The following is a 16,562-nucleotide window of genomic DNA, read 5'->3' as shown; positions in this document are numbered from 1 at the left end:
TACCAACGTGTGTTTTTGGAGCGTGGGAGGAAACCCACACAGACACAGAGAGAACACACCACACTCCTCACAGACAGTCACCCGAAGGAAACCCACGCAGACAGAGAGAACACACCACACTCCTCACAGACAGTCCCCCGGAGGAAACCCACGCAGACAGAGAGAACACACCACACTCCTCACAGACAGTCCCCCGGAGGAAACCCACGCAGACAGAGAGAACACACCACACTCCTCAGAGACAGTCACCCGGAGGAAACCCACGCAGACACAGAGAGAACACACCACACTCCTCACAGACAGTCACCCGGAGGAAACCCACGCAGACACAGAAAGAACACGCCACACACCTCACAGACAGTCACCCGGAGGAAACCCACGCAGACACAGAGAGAACACACCACACTCCTCACAGACGGTCACCCGGAGGAAACCCACGCAGACAGAGAGAACACACCACACTTCTCACAGACAGTCGTCCGGAGGAAACCCACGCAGACACAGAGAGAACACACCATACTCCTCACAGACGGTCACCCGGAGGAAACCCACGCAGACACAGAGAGAACACACCATACTCCTCACAGACAGTCATCCGGAGGAAACCCACGCAGACACAGAGAGAACACACCACACTCCTCACAGACAGTCATCCGGAGGAAACCCACGCAGACACAGGGAGAACACACCACACTCCTCACAGACAGTCACCCGGAGGAAACCCACGCAGACACAGGGAGAACACACCACACTCCTCACAGACAGTCACCCGGAGGAAACCCACACAGACACAGAGAGAACACACCACACTCCTCACAGACAGTCACCCGGAGGAAACCCACGCAGACACAGGGAGAACACACCACACTCCTCACAGACAGTCACCTGGAATATATGTAAATCATTACTAATGGACCTTATTTGAAAGCAAACTGAATCATAGTATTTAGTTTGCTTAGTATTTTTTTAAGCTTTCAAAATCTTACAGGAACATCTTTTGCCGAGATATGTTGTGAGAAACAAAAGGCTGCCTACAATTCATAATTAGAATGCAAATGCAGAGTATAAAATTCATGTCCTTGTCAGTAAGAACTGCACAGGTTTCAAAGATTTAGTTATTTCTTTGTATTATTAAAAAAGACAATAAGATTCACAATGTCCTTGGTGTTGCTTAACCATCCTGTGATGATGCTTTAATGGTTTTTGAGTTTGCAAAGTAAGTCTGCACATTCCTCTGGTCAGGGTTCTTCTATTCTGTCTATTACCTGGTCCTGTTGGTCTGAGGTGGGTGTCGTCTCTAAAGGTAAGGGGAGAGGAAAATCGGAAGTCAGTACAGGTCCGTACAGATTATTATCTTTGTAGATGTAACAGCTTTATACAGTTTGAGCTGGCATATTAAATTGGATTTCCCATATATTTATCACAATATGATGTGTACCTTTAATACAGTGTTATTAACGACGACTGACTTTTCAAGGTGTAAACTGCGCCTTGACCTAGCACCTCAACACATTCACGATTCTTCATCGATAACAAAAAGCCAATAAAAGTGCTATCTTCCCACTCTCCAAAGACTGATCCTGGACTGAAATGCTTTATTAGTCTCATCTCCAACTGCCATGGAACCTGAGGTCAGGACCTAGTTTGGCTCAGAGGGGTGTATAGATGCTTTTGCTGAGCATAACAGTAATGGTTACTTGGTGGACAGTGATGCCTGTTCTATCATGTAACAATCATCATTATGCCTCAGTGCTTTTGGGAAACAGAAAAAGCACTGAGGCATAATGATCCATTTCTAAGACCTAGATGTCAGCAGTGGCAGTGGGACACGGACCTCCGTTACGACTGCTAGGAGTTGACGTCTCTCGTGCTTCTCTTTGTTCTGATGAGTCTGATGTTAACTCTGCAGACACTGGTTGGCTCTTTGTTGCCTCTGGGTCCAAATGCACAGGGCTTCCTGCTTCTAAAACAAACGGCTTTCGTTAGATAAATTACACAGTTATTTGTGTCTGTGTGCTGTAAGATTCAGAAACATCAGGCCACATTGAAAACTTGGACATAGAAAACAGATTTTAGATCTTTTAAATATTTAAAGGGGACATATACCTCGGGCGGCACGGTGACGCAGCAGGCGACTGTGTGTGAGGAGTTGGTGTGTTCTCTCTGTGTCCGCGTGGGTTTCCTCCGGGTGACTGTCTGTGAGGAGTGTGGTGTGTTCTCCCTGTGTCTGTGTGGGTTTCATCCGGGTGCTCCGGTTTCCTCCCACTCCCGCGACTCAAAATTGTCCGTAGGGGTGTGTGTGTGTGTTGCTCTGTGAAGGACTGGCGCCCCCTCCAGGGTGTATTCCCACCTTGCGCCCAATGATTCCAGGTAGGCTCTGGACCCACCGCGACCCTGAACTGGATAAGGGTTACAGATAATGAATGGATGGATATTATACCTCTTTTTAAACAAGTTAGAATGGGTCTATGGGCTACAAAACATGTTCATGAAGCTCTTTGCACAAAATCACTCACATAAAGTTTCAGTCCCTTTCAGAATTTAGTCGTTTAAGGGCTCTGTCTTTTTTTATGCAAATGAGCTGTTGCTGGCCACACCCCACCCATCCCATGTTTACAGACGAGGGGTGGTGCCAGGGTGGTTCTATGCAAAAGTCCCTATTGTGACATCACAATAAGGTTTCCTCTGGGTGACTGTCTGCGAGGAGCCATCCAAACGGCTCGTAGAAGCATATGATTCCTGACACCAAACTCAAACCAACATGTTTTTTTTATTTTTCGTGCTTGTAGTGTTTATAGGAGCAGTAGAGACTCAAGTGGAAATACAAAAGCATGCAAAAAGTGAGTTTTGCATAATATGTCCCCTTTAAAACAAAAATAGAGAAGTTTTCAGCATCTTTCTGTCACTGATTATATTAATATATTTGTTAAAAAAACCTGAATAAATGTACATCCTTCAAATGAAGTTTGTGTCATAGACTCTTAAGTAGTTTTCTTCATCTCATCAGAAGCTTTTCCAGAAAACGAGGGACAAACCAAATACTGAATTTCTTTCCAGTGTTTCAAAGGTTCCCCTTTTTACCCGAATTGAACTGATAATTTGTATGATACTGAAAATCATAAATGAAAAATGCATTTCCAGCCGTGGTCTCAAGCTACTGCACCCCAGTGTATGTCAAAGTTCAATAAACTTTTCACAAAATTACATCTTGTTTTATACTAACCTTCCTGGTTTGGCTCCGTCTGGTTCCTTGGTTCACTAAATGAAGGCGATCTTGACGTCTGGAGGTTTCTCAGCTCTGCAAAGCTCTCTTCTGCTTCTAACGAATGGATAATTTTCCATTTATCTCCAAACACTATGATTTTCTCCAAATGCACTCAAACTTCTATTGGAACTTGTGATTGAAGCCCTATCAGAGATAAGTGAAATGGTGCCCAGGAACAGCCTTGACTTTAGAAATAGCAGCGTGAATACCAAACACCTTCTGGAAAGTTTCAGCAATTTGTGAGTGTGGTTTTAACATGCAGACAGCAAAATGGTTCCAGCCATTCCATTGTAAAATGACATTTATATTAGTCACAACTTAATCTGCATCAACTTGGAATCGTTTATTAAATTTTGTCCAAAAATCCCAAAGTAGCCAACACAGCACATGTGAATATGATTTTTAAGTTGCCGTATTAACTGTGTATAACTGAATTAATGGACTCTTGTTTTCTGTAGATGGCTTTAAACTTTGAAATGACAATTATGTTTCATTGTACAACGTGTCTTCCACATTTAACCGCTCTGTGGCAGTGAACACACTACTACACACTAGTGCACTAGGGGCTGTGAACATACACCCAGAGCGGCGGGCAGCCCAGGGACCAGTTGGGGGTTCAGTGCCTTGCTCAAGGGCCCCACAGCCGTGGATGTTCCCACCGGTCCTGGGGATCGACCCAGCAATCTTTCGGTACCAAGCCCAGTCTCTAACCATTAGGCCAAGGCTCCCCCTAAAAGACTGACCCATCCTGATCTAAATTTATCTTGTAATGTATAAAGGCTACAGAAAACTTCACTTACCTATTGGAGCAGGTTCATCGGGTTCTCCTGCCCTAGTGTCCTCAGACTCTGACCCGATCTCTCCAAAGATGAAGTGTATTTTCTCCTGTGCATGTTGTGCACTGGATGAACCATGGACGGCATTCTCCAGGACATCTTTAGCAAAACGGGCCCTCAGGGACGCTGGCGCTGTCTCTCTCGCCTGCTTGGGGTCTGTAGGGCCCATCATGGCTCTCCATTCCTCGACTGCATTCTCTTTATTCAGAATCAGCATTGTACATGGACCACTGGGGGAAAGAAAGGAGCCCATATGAAAAGGAGCCCCCGGAGGAAACCCACGCAGACACAGGGAAAACAAACCACACTCCTCACAGACAGTCACCCAGAGGAAACCCACGCAGACACGGAAAACAAACCACACTCCTCACAGACAGTCACCCGGAGGAAACCCACGCAGACACAGGGAGAACACACCACACTCCTCACAGACAGTCACCCGGAGGAAACCCACGCAGACACAGAGAGAACACACCACACTCCTCACAGACAGTCACCCAGAGGAAACCCACGCAGACACAGAGAGAACACACCGCACTCCTCACAGACAGTCACCCGGAGGAAACCCACGCAGACACAGAGAGAACACACCGCACTCCTCACAGACAGTCACCCGGAGGAAACCCACGCAGACACAGGGAAAACACACCACACTCCTCACAGACAGTCACCCGGAGGAAACCCACGCAGACACAGGGAAAACACACCACACTCCTCACAGACAGTCACCCGGAGGAAACCCACGCAGACACAGAGAGAACACACCGCACTCCTCACAGACAGTCACCCGGAGGAAACCCACGCAGACACAGAGAGAACACACCACACTCCTCACAGACAGTCACCCGGAGGAAACCCATGCAGACACAAGGAGAACACACCACACTCCTCACAGGTCCCTGGAGCTATGTGACTGCAGCTGTGATTTGAGTGAAAATATCAGCAGAGTTGATAATTATCAACCCAGCTTCAGAGGAATTAAAATAACACATAAGGATCAGGTGATTCTGGAAAAAGGATAGACATCAACACATGCAGCACCCTCAGGGACTTGCGCCTAACAGAAACTAGCACAAATTCTGAATTTCAATGTAAAGGGGTGACGAAACTGAACCACAAGGCACAGGTAAAGTTTAGCATAAACCCCTGAGATGTTTTCTGGCAAATTTACAGTGAACTGTCAACTTAAGGGTTATTATCATACCGTTAAATCCTGACCTATAAATACACCATTTCCTGAAGTCAAGCATATGACAGAAAGCCATTTTAGAAAGACAATTTTCTGTGTGTGTTTGAGCTCACCGGCACATGTAATCCACTAACTGACTGAAGAATGGCTTGTCTCTGTGTTCTTTGTAGAACTCCTCTGCCATTTCCCTGGATAAAACAGTCTCTTGCAGCTGAGAGATAGTAAAGCCTCCAGCGTGGATCTCCCCCAGGATCTCCTCTGTAGAACAAACACACAAAATGCAACGAGGCACGCTGCTTTCTATGTTGTTATTCTCATACGTACATTTGGGAGGCTATCTATTGTCTGTAATCATTCCATCACTTCTTTTACCCTGTTGTTCCACTATACATTTGCTTCTGTTTTGTTTTTGCCTTTTACCTCCTATTTAGTTGTTGCCAATGTCACACACTAGCTAGGTCTTCCCATAACACAGAGTTCCTCAGAGCAAGAAGAATTGCAAGAGCATTGTCTACAGAGTTGGGGGAGAGGGAGGGCCATCTTACACATTGTAAGGTCTATTAAAATCTCTTGGGCTCCTAGAGATAGAGCAATGTGTGGGATCAAGTTTGCAATCTCTCCAAGATAATCCACTCTAGAGCCCCGTAATTTAAGACTCTGCTTATATAGGACTTTTTTATTCCGTTTTTTTCAGTGCCTATTTCAGTTGCATTTAAACAGTAATTATGTGACGGAGCCATATTCAATGTGTTATTTTCTTTTCTAAAGAACCTTGGCTGCTCAAATATGTAATCACCCGAGGCCATGTTTGAAACTGGCCATGTTTGGACCAAACTTTTACCGAGTGTCTGTTGATTTTGTTACGTATTTCTCAATGTACAGCATTCAAAACACATCTATTACCTGATATCTCTGCACACATTGTTAGTGTGAGGTGTCTGCTGGTTGTAAACATAAACAATTTTGATGGTAATTCATCCATCCATCCATTATCCACCGCTTATCCGGGTCCGGCCCGCAGGGGAAGCAGTCGGAGCAAAGAAACCGCCTCCAGCTCCTCTGGGGGTATACCAAGGCGTTCCCAGCCCAGTCGAGACATGTAGTCTCTCCAGAGTGTTCTTGGTCTGCCCCGGGGCCTCCTCCCCGTTGGACATGCCTGGAACACCTCACCAGGAAGGCGTCCAGGAGGCAATGCTAATTTATGACATGGAAAATTACTGTGACAAAATAAATTTGTAGCATCAGACGGACATATTTTTCTTGATATTCTAAGCTCTGGGATGTTTGACTGATAAAGCTCTGACAGTCACAGCAGGCCCAGACTTTCAGGAATTTAGTTCAGGGCAAATATGGACAATATCCATAACATCAACAAATAAAAACTGTTTTGACACATTGGCAATTTTCTTAGCTGCTTATAATAGTAACAATTATTATTATTATTATTATTATTATTATTATTATAATCTTTTAAAAATATAATGAAATAGTACTTGTTTATTTAGTATACACACAATGAAGAATTATTTAAGCTTACTTTATATTTGGCGATCTAATGCAGTATTATTTGACGTGAAACCTCCTACAAAAACTTTAAATAAATAATGGGAGTATGTGTTTGCTGAAGAGACAGCATGGGTGTGAGTCAAAACGAAACTGAAAGTAAACACTGTTCATGTCTTTGAGCAGAGGAGTGAGTTATGATTGCAGTAGAATCAGTTATGAGAGCAAAATCAAGCATCGATTTTGAAGGAGCGCCTTGTTTTTTTAGGTGTTTTTTCACACTGGATTACTCCCAGAGGCTTCACAGCACTACGATGACAGTGCTATTCTAAGAAACACCAGGATCTGCGGTTTCTAACCGTATGTGGAGCACACAGATGCTTTCGGGCATTTATGAGTTATAAAGCAAAGAATATAAGTTGTGCTTTTTACCCCGCAGACTGCGGGATTCGGGTCCAAAGTTAAGCATCATACTAATTAGTGTTCATATTGTCACAGGACAATCACAATCACAGGACTGTACTTAAAGTACTTGGCTTAAGTTTCTGTAGTGAATGACCAATAAAACAGCAAACAAATGACACATGTTCCTTCCCCCCTCCCTTCATTCTTAGAAGGAATTTGGTGTTTTTTTTTAGTTCATATAAACTTCTTAAACATCTGTGGAGAGACTGTAACACTTGTACAAAATGTGCATTTAAGAAAATTGTTATAGACACCTTTAAAACATACTATTACAGTACCTTTGTGTTCCTCTGTGTCAGGTTTAATAACAGCCAGTGTATGTTCTTTAGGGAAGAAGAAGCTGATCTCTTTCTCAGCCTCCTCTAAACTTATGCTTCCGTGCAGCTGGTTCACACACTCATTCTCCACTGCAAACTGGGCTCGCAGGCTTAAGAACCACACACACACACACACACACACACAAACACACACACACACAAAAGGGCTGATCTTAGATATATAAATGCAGGTACTATCTTTTTTTTTTTGTAAAAATATATTTGATTAAAAAGTGAAAGAGCCTCCCACACTTCAGGACAAATTCATTCAAATGATCTATATTTTATATCAATTTCGTAACACTAGTATATCCACTATTTCAGCCTAAATTCCCCGCCCATTCATTCTGAATATAAAACAAATGTTTCAGTGTTATAACTTTCTCTGCTGTCAATCAGAACAGAAATCATTTACATTAATCAGTCCTAAAGACACAATAGTAAAAACAGCAGCTGTCATTTAAGGCATAATAATATTTGGAAATAGACTTGTAAAGATTAATCTGTACCATTTTGCAGCCCAGAAACATCATAAGATAATCGTCATAACATAAAAATAAAGGATATGGCTTGTTTAAAATGAATAACAGGACAATAACAGGCAGTTTTAGGGACTTAATATTTAACACTATGTAACTGTATGAACTATTCAATATACAGGAAGTCCTCGGGTTACGTCAGTCCCGAGTTACGATGTTTTGTGGTTACGACATCTCCCATTTACTGTATAAAGCCTTGTTTCGACGTAAGTGGTTTTGCGTCGTAAACGTCGTAACGTGAACTTCGTGTTTGGTGTGTGCGGCGGAAGAATACACGGTTACGTGGCTCGGGACCGAGGAGGGTACGTGTGAGGATAGGATCAGTGCTTACAGTATGTTAGTTACATACCGTATGTACGTATGTTCCGACTTACACCGAAAATCGGTTTACGACGCGACGTAGGAACGGATCAACGTCGTAAGTCGAGGACCCCCTGTATTTAATATATGATGGCAATATGTAATTTTTTTAATATGATAATACAAGTAAGGAATGTGGCCCAAATATGGAATCATGTAGGTTTTAGTCATTTAAATTTAAGACCATGGGTGGAATTCACAATTCCCTTTTCATTTATAAAATATTTGCAAAATTGACAGACTGAAATCTCAGCATACCACTCTGGTTGTTCCTCCTTCGCTTTTACGGGTTCTTTGGGTCCCAGAAGATTTCTCCAGTGCTCCACAGCTCCCTGCTTAGCCAAGGCCAGAGCCAGCACAGGCCCACTATACACAACAACATAGCCCTTCTTACTCTGTTCAGTCCGCGTACAACATAAACAATATCACACTTCTTTTTTTGACCAGTGCTTTATCTGAAGACAAAACTAAATATTGAACCTTTGCAATAAAGAAATATGTGTAACTCTGTGTACATTTACTGGACTTTGCTGTGAGAAAACTTACAACCAGCCGACTAAAGACTTTTTAACAAAAGCACGCTGTTCAGGAAATTGTTTTGTCTGTCAAAGAAAATAGGGATATTTTAATTACCTGGTCATGGTTTTGAGAAGAGCAGGGAAATAATCCTCAGCCACATGCTGACTGTAGAACTGTCGCACCTGTTCCTCAGTGAGCATCACCTCCTTCTGCATGGCCACTGTAAAACCTGCCTCGCTGATCCTTGCAATGATCTCCTCTGAAAACACATTTTTTACAAAGAGTATTATTCAATAAGTTTTTAACAATTAAAACCAATAAAATTGTATAGAGTATTTATTCATTCATTCATTCATTGTCTGTAACCACTTATCCAGTTCAGGGTCTGGAGCCTACCGGGAAGCACTGGGTGCAAGAAGGAAACACAACCTGGAGGGGGCACCAGTCCTTAACAAGGTGACACACACTCACACATGCAGACACAGGGAGAACACACCACACTCCTCACAGACAGTCACCCGGAGGAAACCCACACAGACACAGAGAGAACACACCACACTCCTCACAGACAGTCACCCGGAGGAAACCCATGCAGACACAGAGAGAACACACCACACTCCTCACAGACAGTCACCTGGAGGAAACCCACGCAGACACAGGGAGAACACACCACACTCCTCACAGACAGTCACCCGGAGCGGGACTCGAACCCACAACCTCCAGGCCCCTGGAGCTGTGACAGAGACAGTACCTGCTGCGCCACAGTGCTGCCCTCTAGAGTATTTACATTGTGTAAATTAATTATTCATTAAAAAAACTTGAACGTTTAGAATAGTTTTTTCTTTTACTATGAAGTTACTATTTGGGAGATAGATTTTTTTTATACAAAAGCAAAAATATACCACAGTTACAAGACAAAACTTTACAGAAGGAAAAATACTTTCTTAACTTCGATAGGAACAGAGATGTAGGAAACAACATAAAGAACAACACGTATTTTCAAATTCTCCCAAATATTGATTAATAAACGTTTTTTCTTGATAATGACTATATCTAATACTTTGCTGAATGTACAGTAATTTTATTACATTAACAGGAATGTGCTGATTAGTCTGACTAATAATCAGCTTATTAAATCCTGATGTTTGCTAGCCTATGACAAATCACAGTTAAAATCATTTTAGCTGTGACTTTTTAAAAGTACCACAGAAATGTGTTTATTCTCAATGTCAGAAGACTTTAATTACGACTAGCAATGGGCAAAGCTAGCTCTGAGGCTGTAAGGCATAGGTAGAATAATGAAAGTGCCAGCAACTCTTGGTAGGATACCCAGCATAGGCAATTACATAACTGCATACGTATTTCTATTTCTCTGTCTTTCTCTCTCTCCCTGCATGTGTGTGCCTACAGGCCTGTGTTTCCGTGCACACAGACATGGTTCTGGCGCATGCCTCTGTTTTCTCTGGCTGCTTGAGGCCGGATGAGTGCCAGTGTCCTCTCCACAGGCTCCGCTTCCGAGCGCCCGCCTGACACCGCCGGCCTGAAGCTTGGGAAGAAGAAGGCCAGCTCCCTACTGGCCTGCTCGCCGTCATTGCTGCCGTGCAGAGCGTTGAAGAGCGTCTCTGATCCATACTGAGCTCGCAAACTACAGGAGTGGAGAAGAGCAGGAGGGAGAGGATGATTGGGACAGATACGATGGGGAGGGCCCAATAAAAAGAGAAGGAGACCGGGTGAAAAACAGTGTTAGAGAGAGAAGGTCCATGAGAGTGACATGGGGAAAGAGGTAATGAGGAAGTTACAGAAGTTAGTGGTGAGAGAAAGATTTAGACAAAGTGAGGTATAGGTAAAGATGAAAGAGAAAGAGAGACAGGGTAAAAGAAAGAGTCAGGAGAGACACAGAGAGAAAAAGGGAAGGACAGATGGTGTGACTGCTGGTTCCTCAGCGAGGGCAGTGAGAAGGGGAAGCTGGCAATAAGCACAGGATGCATACTGTTATATCTGTTAACGCTCAAATCTGTGAAAACAATATGGGACCTCCTCCCTAAGAACACACAGCTGCTCTTCCAGATCTTTCTTATTATGCAACAAGATATTTAGAGCTCATGGACAAAACATAAGCAACACACATATATCATATAAACCACAGCTTTTAAAACGTTACTTTACATTTGTTTGAGTATTTGGCTGAAAGTAGGTTCACTTTTAGTCTTAAAGTATAATGATGAATATAGACTTTTTCATGGTTCTTTATGAATATGAAAAATGTACAATAGAAAAGGAAATATTGATTATTTTAAACAAAAAAGTCCTTGAACAAATCAAATCTAACCTCTCCCTCAGAGTCAGAATAATCAAACTGACTGGAGCCATTTTGATTGAAAAAAAAAAGAAATTATTTGGAAAAGACTACTCAGTGCCAAATAGTAAAAGAACAAGACAGTAACCATCATGAACATTAAAAAGCTTGTGAAGTCTGGACCTAATAATGAATGTAATTCATTCATTCATTCATTCATTGTCTGTAACCCTTATCCAGTTCAGGGTTGCGGTGGGTCCGGAGCCTACCCAGAATCACTGGGCGCAAGGCAGGAACACACCCTGTAGCGGCCGGCAGTCCTTCACAGGGTGACACACACTCAAACATTCACTCACACCTACGGACACTTTTGAGTCTTCAATCCACCTACCAACGTGTGTTTTTGGAGCGTGGGAGGAAACCGGAGCACCCGGAGGAAACCCACACAGACACAGAGAGAACACACCGCACTCCTCACAGACAGTCACCAGGAGGAAACCCATGCAGACACAGAGAGAACACACCACACTCCTCACAGACAGTCACCCGGAGGAAACCCACGCAGACACAGAGAGAACACACCACACTCCTCACAGACAGTCACCCAGAGGAAACCCACGCAGACACAGGGAGAACACACCACACTCCTCACAGACAGTTACCCGGAGGAAACCCACGCAGACACAGGGAGAACACACCACACTCCTCACAGACAGTCACCCGGAGGAAACCCACGCAGACACAGAGAGAACACACCACACTCCTCACAGACAGTCACCCGAAGGAAACCCATTCAGACACAGAGAGAACACACCACACTTCTCACAGACAGTCACACGGAGGAAACCCACGCAGACACAGGGAGAACACACCACACTCCTCACAGACAGTCAACCGGAGCAGGACTCAAACCCACAACCTCCAGGTGGATAAACGGCTACAGAATGAATGAATGAATGATTTATTGTGATGTTGCTAAGCTTTATTTTGACACTATTTTGTTTTGCAATGCCATGTTTACCGTTTAGCTAGGAATGGATATGAAAATATAATTGAGGTCAAAAGCTCACCTCAAAATTTATTCAAAAAAGATTTAACAATTGTATAGCTTTCTGCAATGTAGCTTTTAAACATATTACACTCTTCAGACAGTTCTACCACCAACACTGTGAGTTTGACTGAATGGAAGACATCGAAGGCTGTAAACAGTGGGTCAAATATTTTTTACCTCTCTGGATGTTCTCTTTTGGCCTCGTCTATATCCGTCGGGCCTATAAACTCCTGCCAGGCCGGAATGACATCATGACAGCCCTCAGGCTTAGAAATGACCAGAACATGGGAGGGACCACTGGACATGAACTGGACCAGTTCCTGAAAGTATGGCTGAGAACATACGTGAACATATTTACACTCCATGACTGTGTTAAAGACAACCTGGGACTCTGTTTCATGTGATTTTGCAGGGCAAGCAAAAGCAGGAGGACATGCACAAAGTCAGCAGCTCTATTCTTAGGCTTCCACACTGACTGCATCCACGACGAGCAGAACTGAGGGAGTGAATGAATTTGGCTGTGCTGCATTTCAAAATGTAGCATTCTTTCATTGCACCTGTCAAGGTGGTCCTATCCAGACTGTGTGAAAGCTCCTTCAGAGTTTGTGATCTATTATTCTCACACGATCAAAGTAGAGGAAAGTGCTTGATGTGGAGGTGATAAACAAGACTGAGCCCTTCAGCCGTAGAGTGCTGTACTGATCAATTACATCAGAAAACAGTAGGTTTAGTTACAAGAGGAAAGCATCAATTAACATTTAACTTGTCAAAAGAGAAGGGGTTAGTAGGCAACAATAATAATAATAATAATAATAATAATAATAATGATATTGATGATATTAACAAATTTAAGCCTGATTAAACATTTTTGCATTTTGCAAAGCTATGCACAGTTTTTGTCGAACTATTTTAAACTCTGATTGCTCCATTAATGTCACACTTTTGCCCTGTTTCGTGTGTTTCTGCTCTGTCTGTCACACTGAACAGTACGCAAAAGCAGTAAACGAGAATGACTATGGTGTCCAAATACGTAGTATTCGTCGTGCAGTAAGCGAAAAGTCCCCGGATGACGTATTTCATCAGGAGAAATTTTGAAGTATGCAACCCCAGCACACTCCAGACCTATCCCATGATTCCACTGGAGCTGGAATAAAAAAATTGGCGGAATGGGGAGAGCTGGATTTTTACAAATGTATGATAGAACAATAATAAAAAAAATATATATATATTTATATGATTATGGGCAACATTAAGTAATGTTATGAGTTGGTATTAACGTAACGTGAAAGTGGTATTAACGTAACTTGCGAATTTTTAAAGCTGTTCTAAGTGAAGGCTAGTGATACATTTCTCCTGAAGTAAAGAATCAATAACTTCCTCATAGTGTGTCTTCTCTTAGAATCCATGGGAGAAAGAGCCCCGTTAAGTTTAGCAAAAAATTGATTTTAGAGACTAGTGGGACTTTTGTTGTTGTTGGTGTGTCATAGGTCAAATGACCTAAGATGGCGTTTGTAGTGCGCCTGAGGTTGCGTGGATATTGCACACTCGCACACTGAAAGAGCGTACTGCTTTAACGGTCAGGCTGTGCGCACTGGATCCAATTCAGTACGTCATGCTCAAGTACGCGATTTCAGACGCTGCCCTTGTTTGTCAAGGATCACATGGCTCTGTTTTTGTTTCGTAATCAGTTTCTTCACCTGTGCCTCCTTTGTTGCCCTGCCCTCTCGTTATCTCTTCCAGGTGTTCTCATGTGTATATATACCAGTAGTTTCAGGGTATCCACTGTCTGGTCTTGTGTATGGATGTTTGGTTCTGTTGCTCAGTGTTTTACTCATGTCTACACCGGCTTCAGGGCTGTCTCCTGTTTGCTCCCGTCTTAGTTTTTTTCTCATTATGTTTCTGTGTCAAACTTTTGTTCATTTTCAGATTGTGCTTTGTCTTGTTTGGTTTTGTTATTCGCAATAAATCCTTCCGTGCATGTACGTCCTCCTCCCTTGTCCTCTCTACACCTGTGACAATTAATAATAACATTAAAATCTAAGGTGTTATTAAACTACAGTACTTAGGCTTGATTACAGTACCTCTGCTGCTTTGTGTTGGTAAAACACCTGAGCCTCTGACTCAGTAAGAGTCCGCTCTTCATGGGCCAAAATCTCAAAGCCTGCATCCTGAATCTGAGAGAGAAAAATACTAAGAGTAAGGCATTGTCCTGGTTCAGACAGATATCAACTCAGTACTGTTGATGGATTTACTAAAACCGTAGCATCACAGCACCAAATCACTCATGCCTTTGGCCAAAATGACTATAGACTGGACATGGATCAACTATTACATATGCTATAGAGGCTTTACCTTCATAATAATTTCATTGGTCTTTCCATGAGCAACAGCATCTGGCTTAATGACGGCCACTGTGTAAGACTTGTTAACAGGCACTACAGGGGAAAACGCAGAGTGGTGAACATGGCATGCTTCCACTTTTCTGTAAATTGGTTTGACGTAATTTAGGGAGTGTGGGTACCAAGAATATCTTCCTCTTTTTCATGGGATCCAGCATCCTTTTCTTCTACTTCTTCATCCACCAACTCCTCATCTTTTACCTTTAAGAATATAAATGTATATAACACACATTCAGAGCACGAAATGTGGGAAACCTTTATTCAATAACGTAAGGCAATAGAAATTTAGTTTAGTGTTACTAACCAGTCCCAGATAAAGCTTAATCATAAACTAAATGGTATATTTAATGCAAAAACGTATAGTTTACATTGGATTACATTGGAGTTTACATCTAAACGTAACCTATGTCAGTGAAACCAATCCTACATTGGGCAACAAACCCTGGAAATCAGATTTTGTGATGTATTTTGTGGACGTAGTTTGCATTGTTGTAGCAGAGTTGAACTCACTACAGTGCGATCAACGCCCTGCTCCAGCACACGTTTCTCTTTGTCCAATTCCTCCACAATCATCTTTTGCAGAAGAGGAGCGTTAGCGCCACGCAACACAGCCACCAGCTCCCCACCCTTCACACAGAATAACAGAATTCACTTGTCTGCAGTTCTCAGATAAAATGGTACGCTTGCTGGCTTTTTATTTCATTGAAATGTGAGGTCATTTCATTTCTGTCTACAGTTTTCATAACATAGACTTACAGCATAAAATAAGAAGGTGGGTTCACACTTTCCTCTGTACTTCTCTAATGCATCGATACTGTCAGCCTCCGCCTAAAAGAGTTCCAAACATTCATAAACATTAATATTTTACAAATGACAAGAATTCATGCAAAAAATGCAAGTCAGAGCAGAAGCATTCAGAAACAAATCTGACCTCACACTCAGTGATTGTAAACTGACCTGTAGCACACACATAACCACAGACAGTCATTTAAATGATTAATTTAATTATTACTAGATCAGCTTTTTACAATCTTAAGAACATCAGTAAGATTAGATATGTTCTGACTGAACCAGACTCTTTTAAATCAAGACTGAAACATTCCTATTTGAGCAGCTACAGCTCGGTTTAAAACACTCTGCACTTTTTATTCTGTAACGCCACTTTAGTTCTTTTCTTTTATTGTATCATTTTAAATTGAATAATTTTTATCATGTTTTCTTTTACTCTTTTTGTCACGCCCTTGTCCTGTCGAGTCTGTTTTCCCCACCATGTGCTCACTTGGCACATGGCTCTGTTTGTTATTGTCCATGTCTCCGCCCTAGTCCCGCCTTTGTTCCGCCTCCTCGTCAGTGTCATTTGTAACCCTGCCCCCTCGTTATCTGTTGCAGGTGTCCCTTGTCTGTGTGGTGTATTTAAGTTCCCTTGTCTCTCTTCCTGGTGTTGGACAGTCCACATTTGTGTCGTCGGTTCCTGGTCTGGTTTTGTGTCGTCTGTTTTGTCGTCTGTTTTGTGTCTCTCTAGTTCACTTCTCTGGTCTGTTAGTGTTTCCTTTCCCGTGCTTTGTGTACTTCTGTGGTTTCTGGCTGTAGTCTATTAGCTCTCTCTGTATAAGCTCTCTTTGTCAAGGTTTGTCTCTTTAGCTCTGTCTAGTTCATGTCTCTTTGGTCTAGGTCTTTCTGTCCAAGTCTCCCTGTCTAGGTCGGTCTTTGTCTAAGTATGCTGTTGTGTGATCCAAGTCTGTTTTGTTATCTTTTGTTTAAATAAAAGTATGGTTTTAGTAAGTGTGTCCGCTCCACATTCCTGACACTTGTTATGCATTTCC

At 42.6% G+C, this 16,562-nt stretch overlaps 1 protein-coding gene across 3 annotated transcripts in view; it reads right to left on the bottom strand.

Moving 5' to 3' along the window:
• Nucleotides 1-926: 926 nt before the first annotated feature.
• The window catches only part of nme9 (NME/NM23 family member 9), an 18,807-nt gene continuing 3,171 nt past the window's right edge, over nucleotides 927-16,562 (bottom strand). Inside the window, exons 4-18 of one of the 3 annotated variants that reach the window (XM_066640963.1) lie at nucleotides 15,496-15,567; nucleotides 15,250-15,366; nucleotides 14,862-14,940; nucleotides 14,693-14,775; nucleotides 14,422-14,514; nucleotides 12,518-12,672; nucleotides 10,445-10,638; nucleotides 9,108-9,252; nucleotides 8,733-8,840; nucleotides 7,537-7,685; nucleotides 5,404-5,548; nucleotides 4,066-4,331; nucleotides 3,224-3,319; nucleotides 1,835-1,963; nucleotides 927-1,297 (exon numbers count right to left, since the gene is read on the bottom strand). In XM_066640963.1, coding sequence (XP_066497060.1) covers nucleotides 1,239-1,297; nucleotides 1,835-1,963; nucleotides 3,224-3,319; nucleotides 4,066-4,331; nucleotides 5,404-5,548; nucleotides 7,537-7,685; nucleotides 8,733-8,840; nucleotides 9,108-9,252; nucleotides 10,445-10,638; nucleotides 12,518-12,672; nucleotides 14,422-14,514; nucleotides 14,693-14,775; nucleotides 14,862-14,940; nucleotides 15,250-15,366; nucleotides 15,496-15,567 — 1,890 coding nt within the window. In that variant the 3' untranslated portion in view covers nucleotides 927-1,238. The remainder of the gene's footprint in view (nucleotides 1,298-1,834; nucleotides 1,964-3,223; nucleotides 3,320-4,065; nucleotides 4,332-5,403; nucleotides 5,549-7,536; nucleotides 7,686-8,732; nucleotides 8,841-9,107; nucleotides 9,253-10,444; nucleotides 10,639-12,517; nucleotides 12,673-14,421; nucleotides 14,515-14,692; nucleotides 14,776-14,861; nucleotides 14,941-15,249; nucleotides 15,367-15,495; nucleotides 15,568-16,562) is intronic. The other 2 variants (XM_066640964.1, XM_066640965.1) reach the window with 2 other exon arrangements.

The sequence above is a fragment of the Hoplias malabaricus genome, chromosome 12 (assembly GCF_029633855.1).
Source record: "Hoplias malabaricus isolate fHopMal1 chromosome 12, fHopMal1.hap1, whole genome shotgun sequence".
NCBI lineage: Eukaryota > Metazoa > Chordata > Actinopteri > Characiformes > Erythrinidae > Hoplias > Hoplias malabaricus.
Note: the sequence above shows the minus strand (reverse complement) of the source record. Positions and strands in the feature narration are given on the sequence as shown.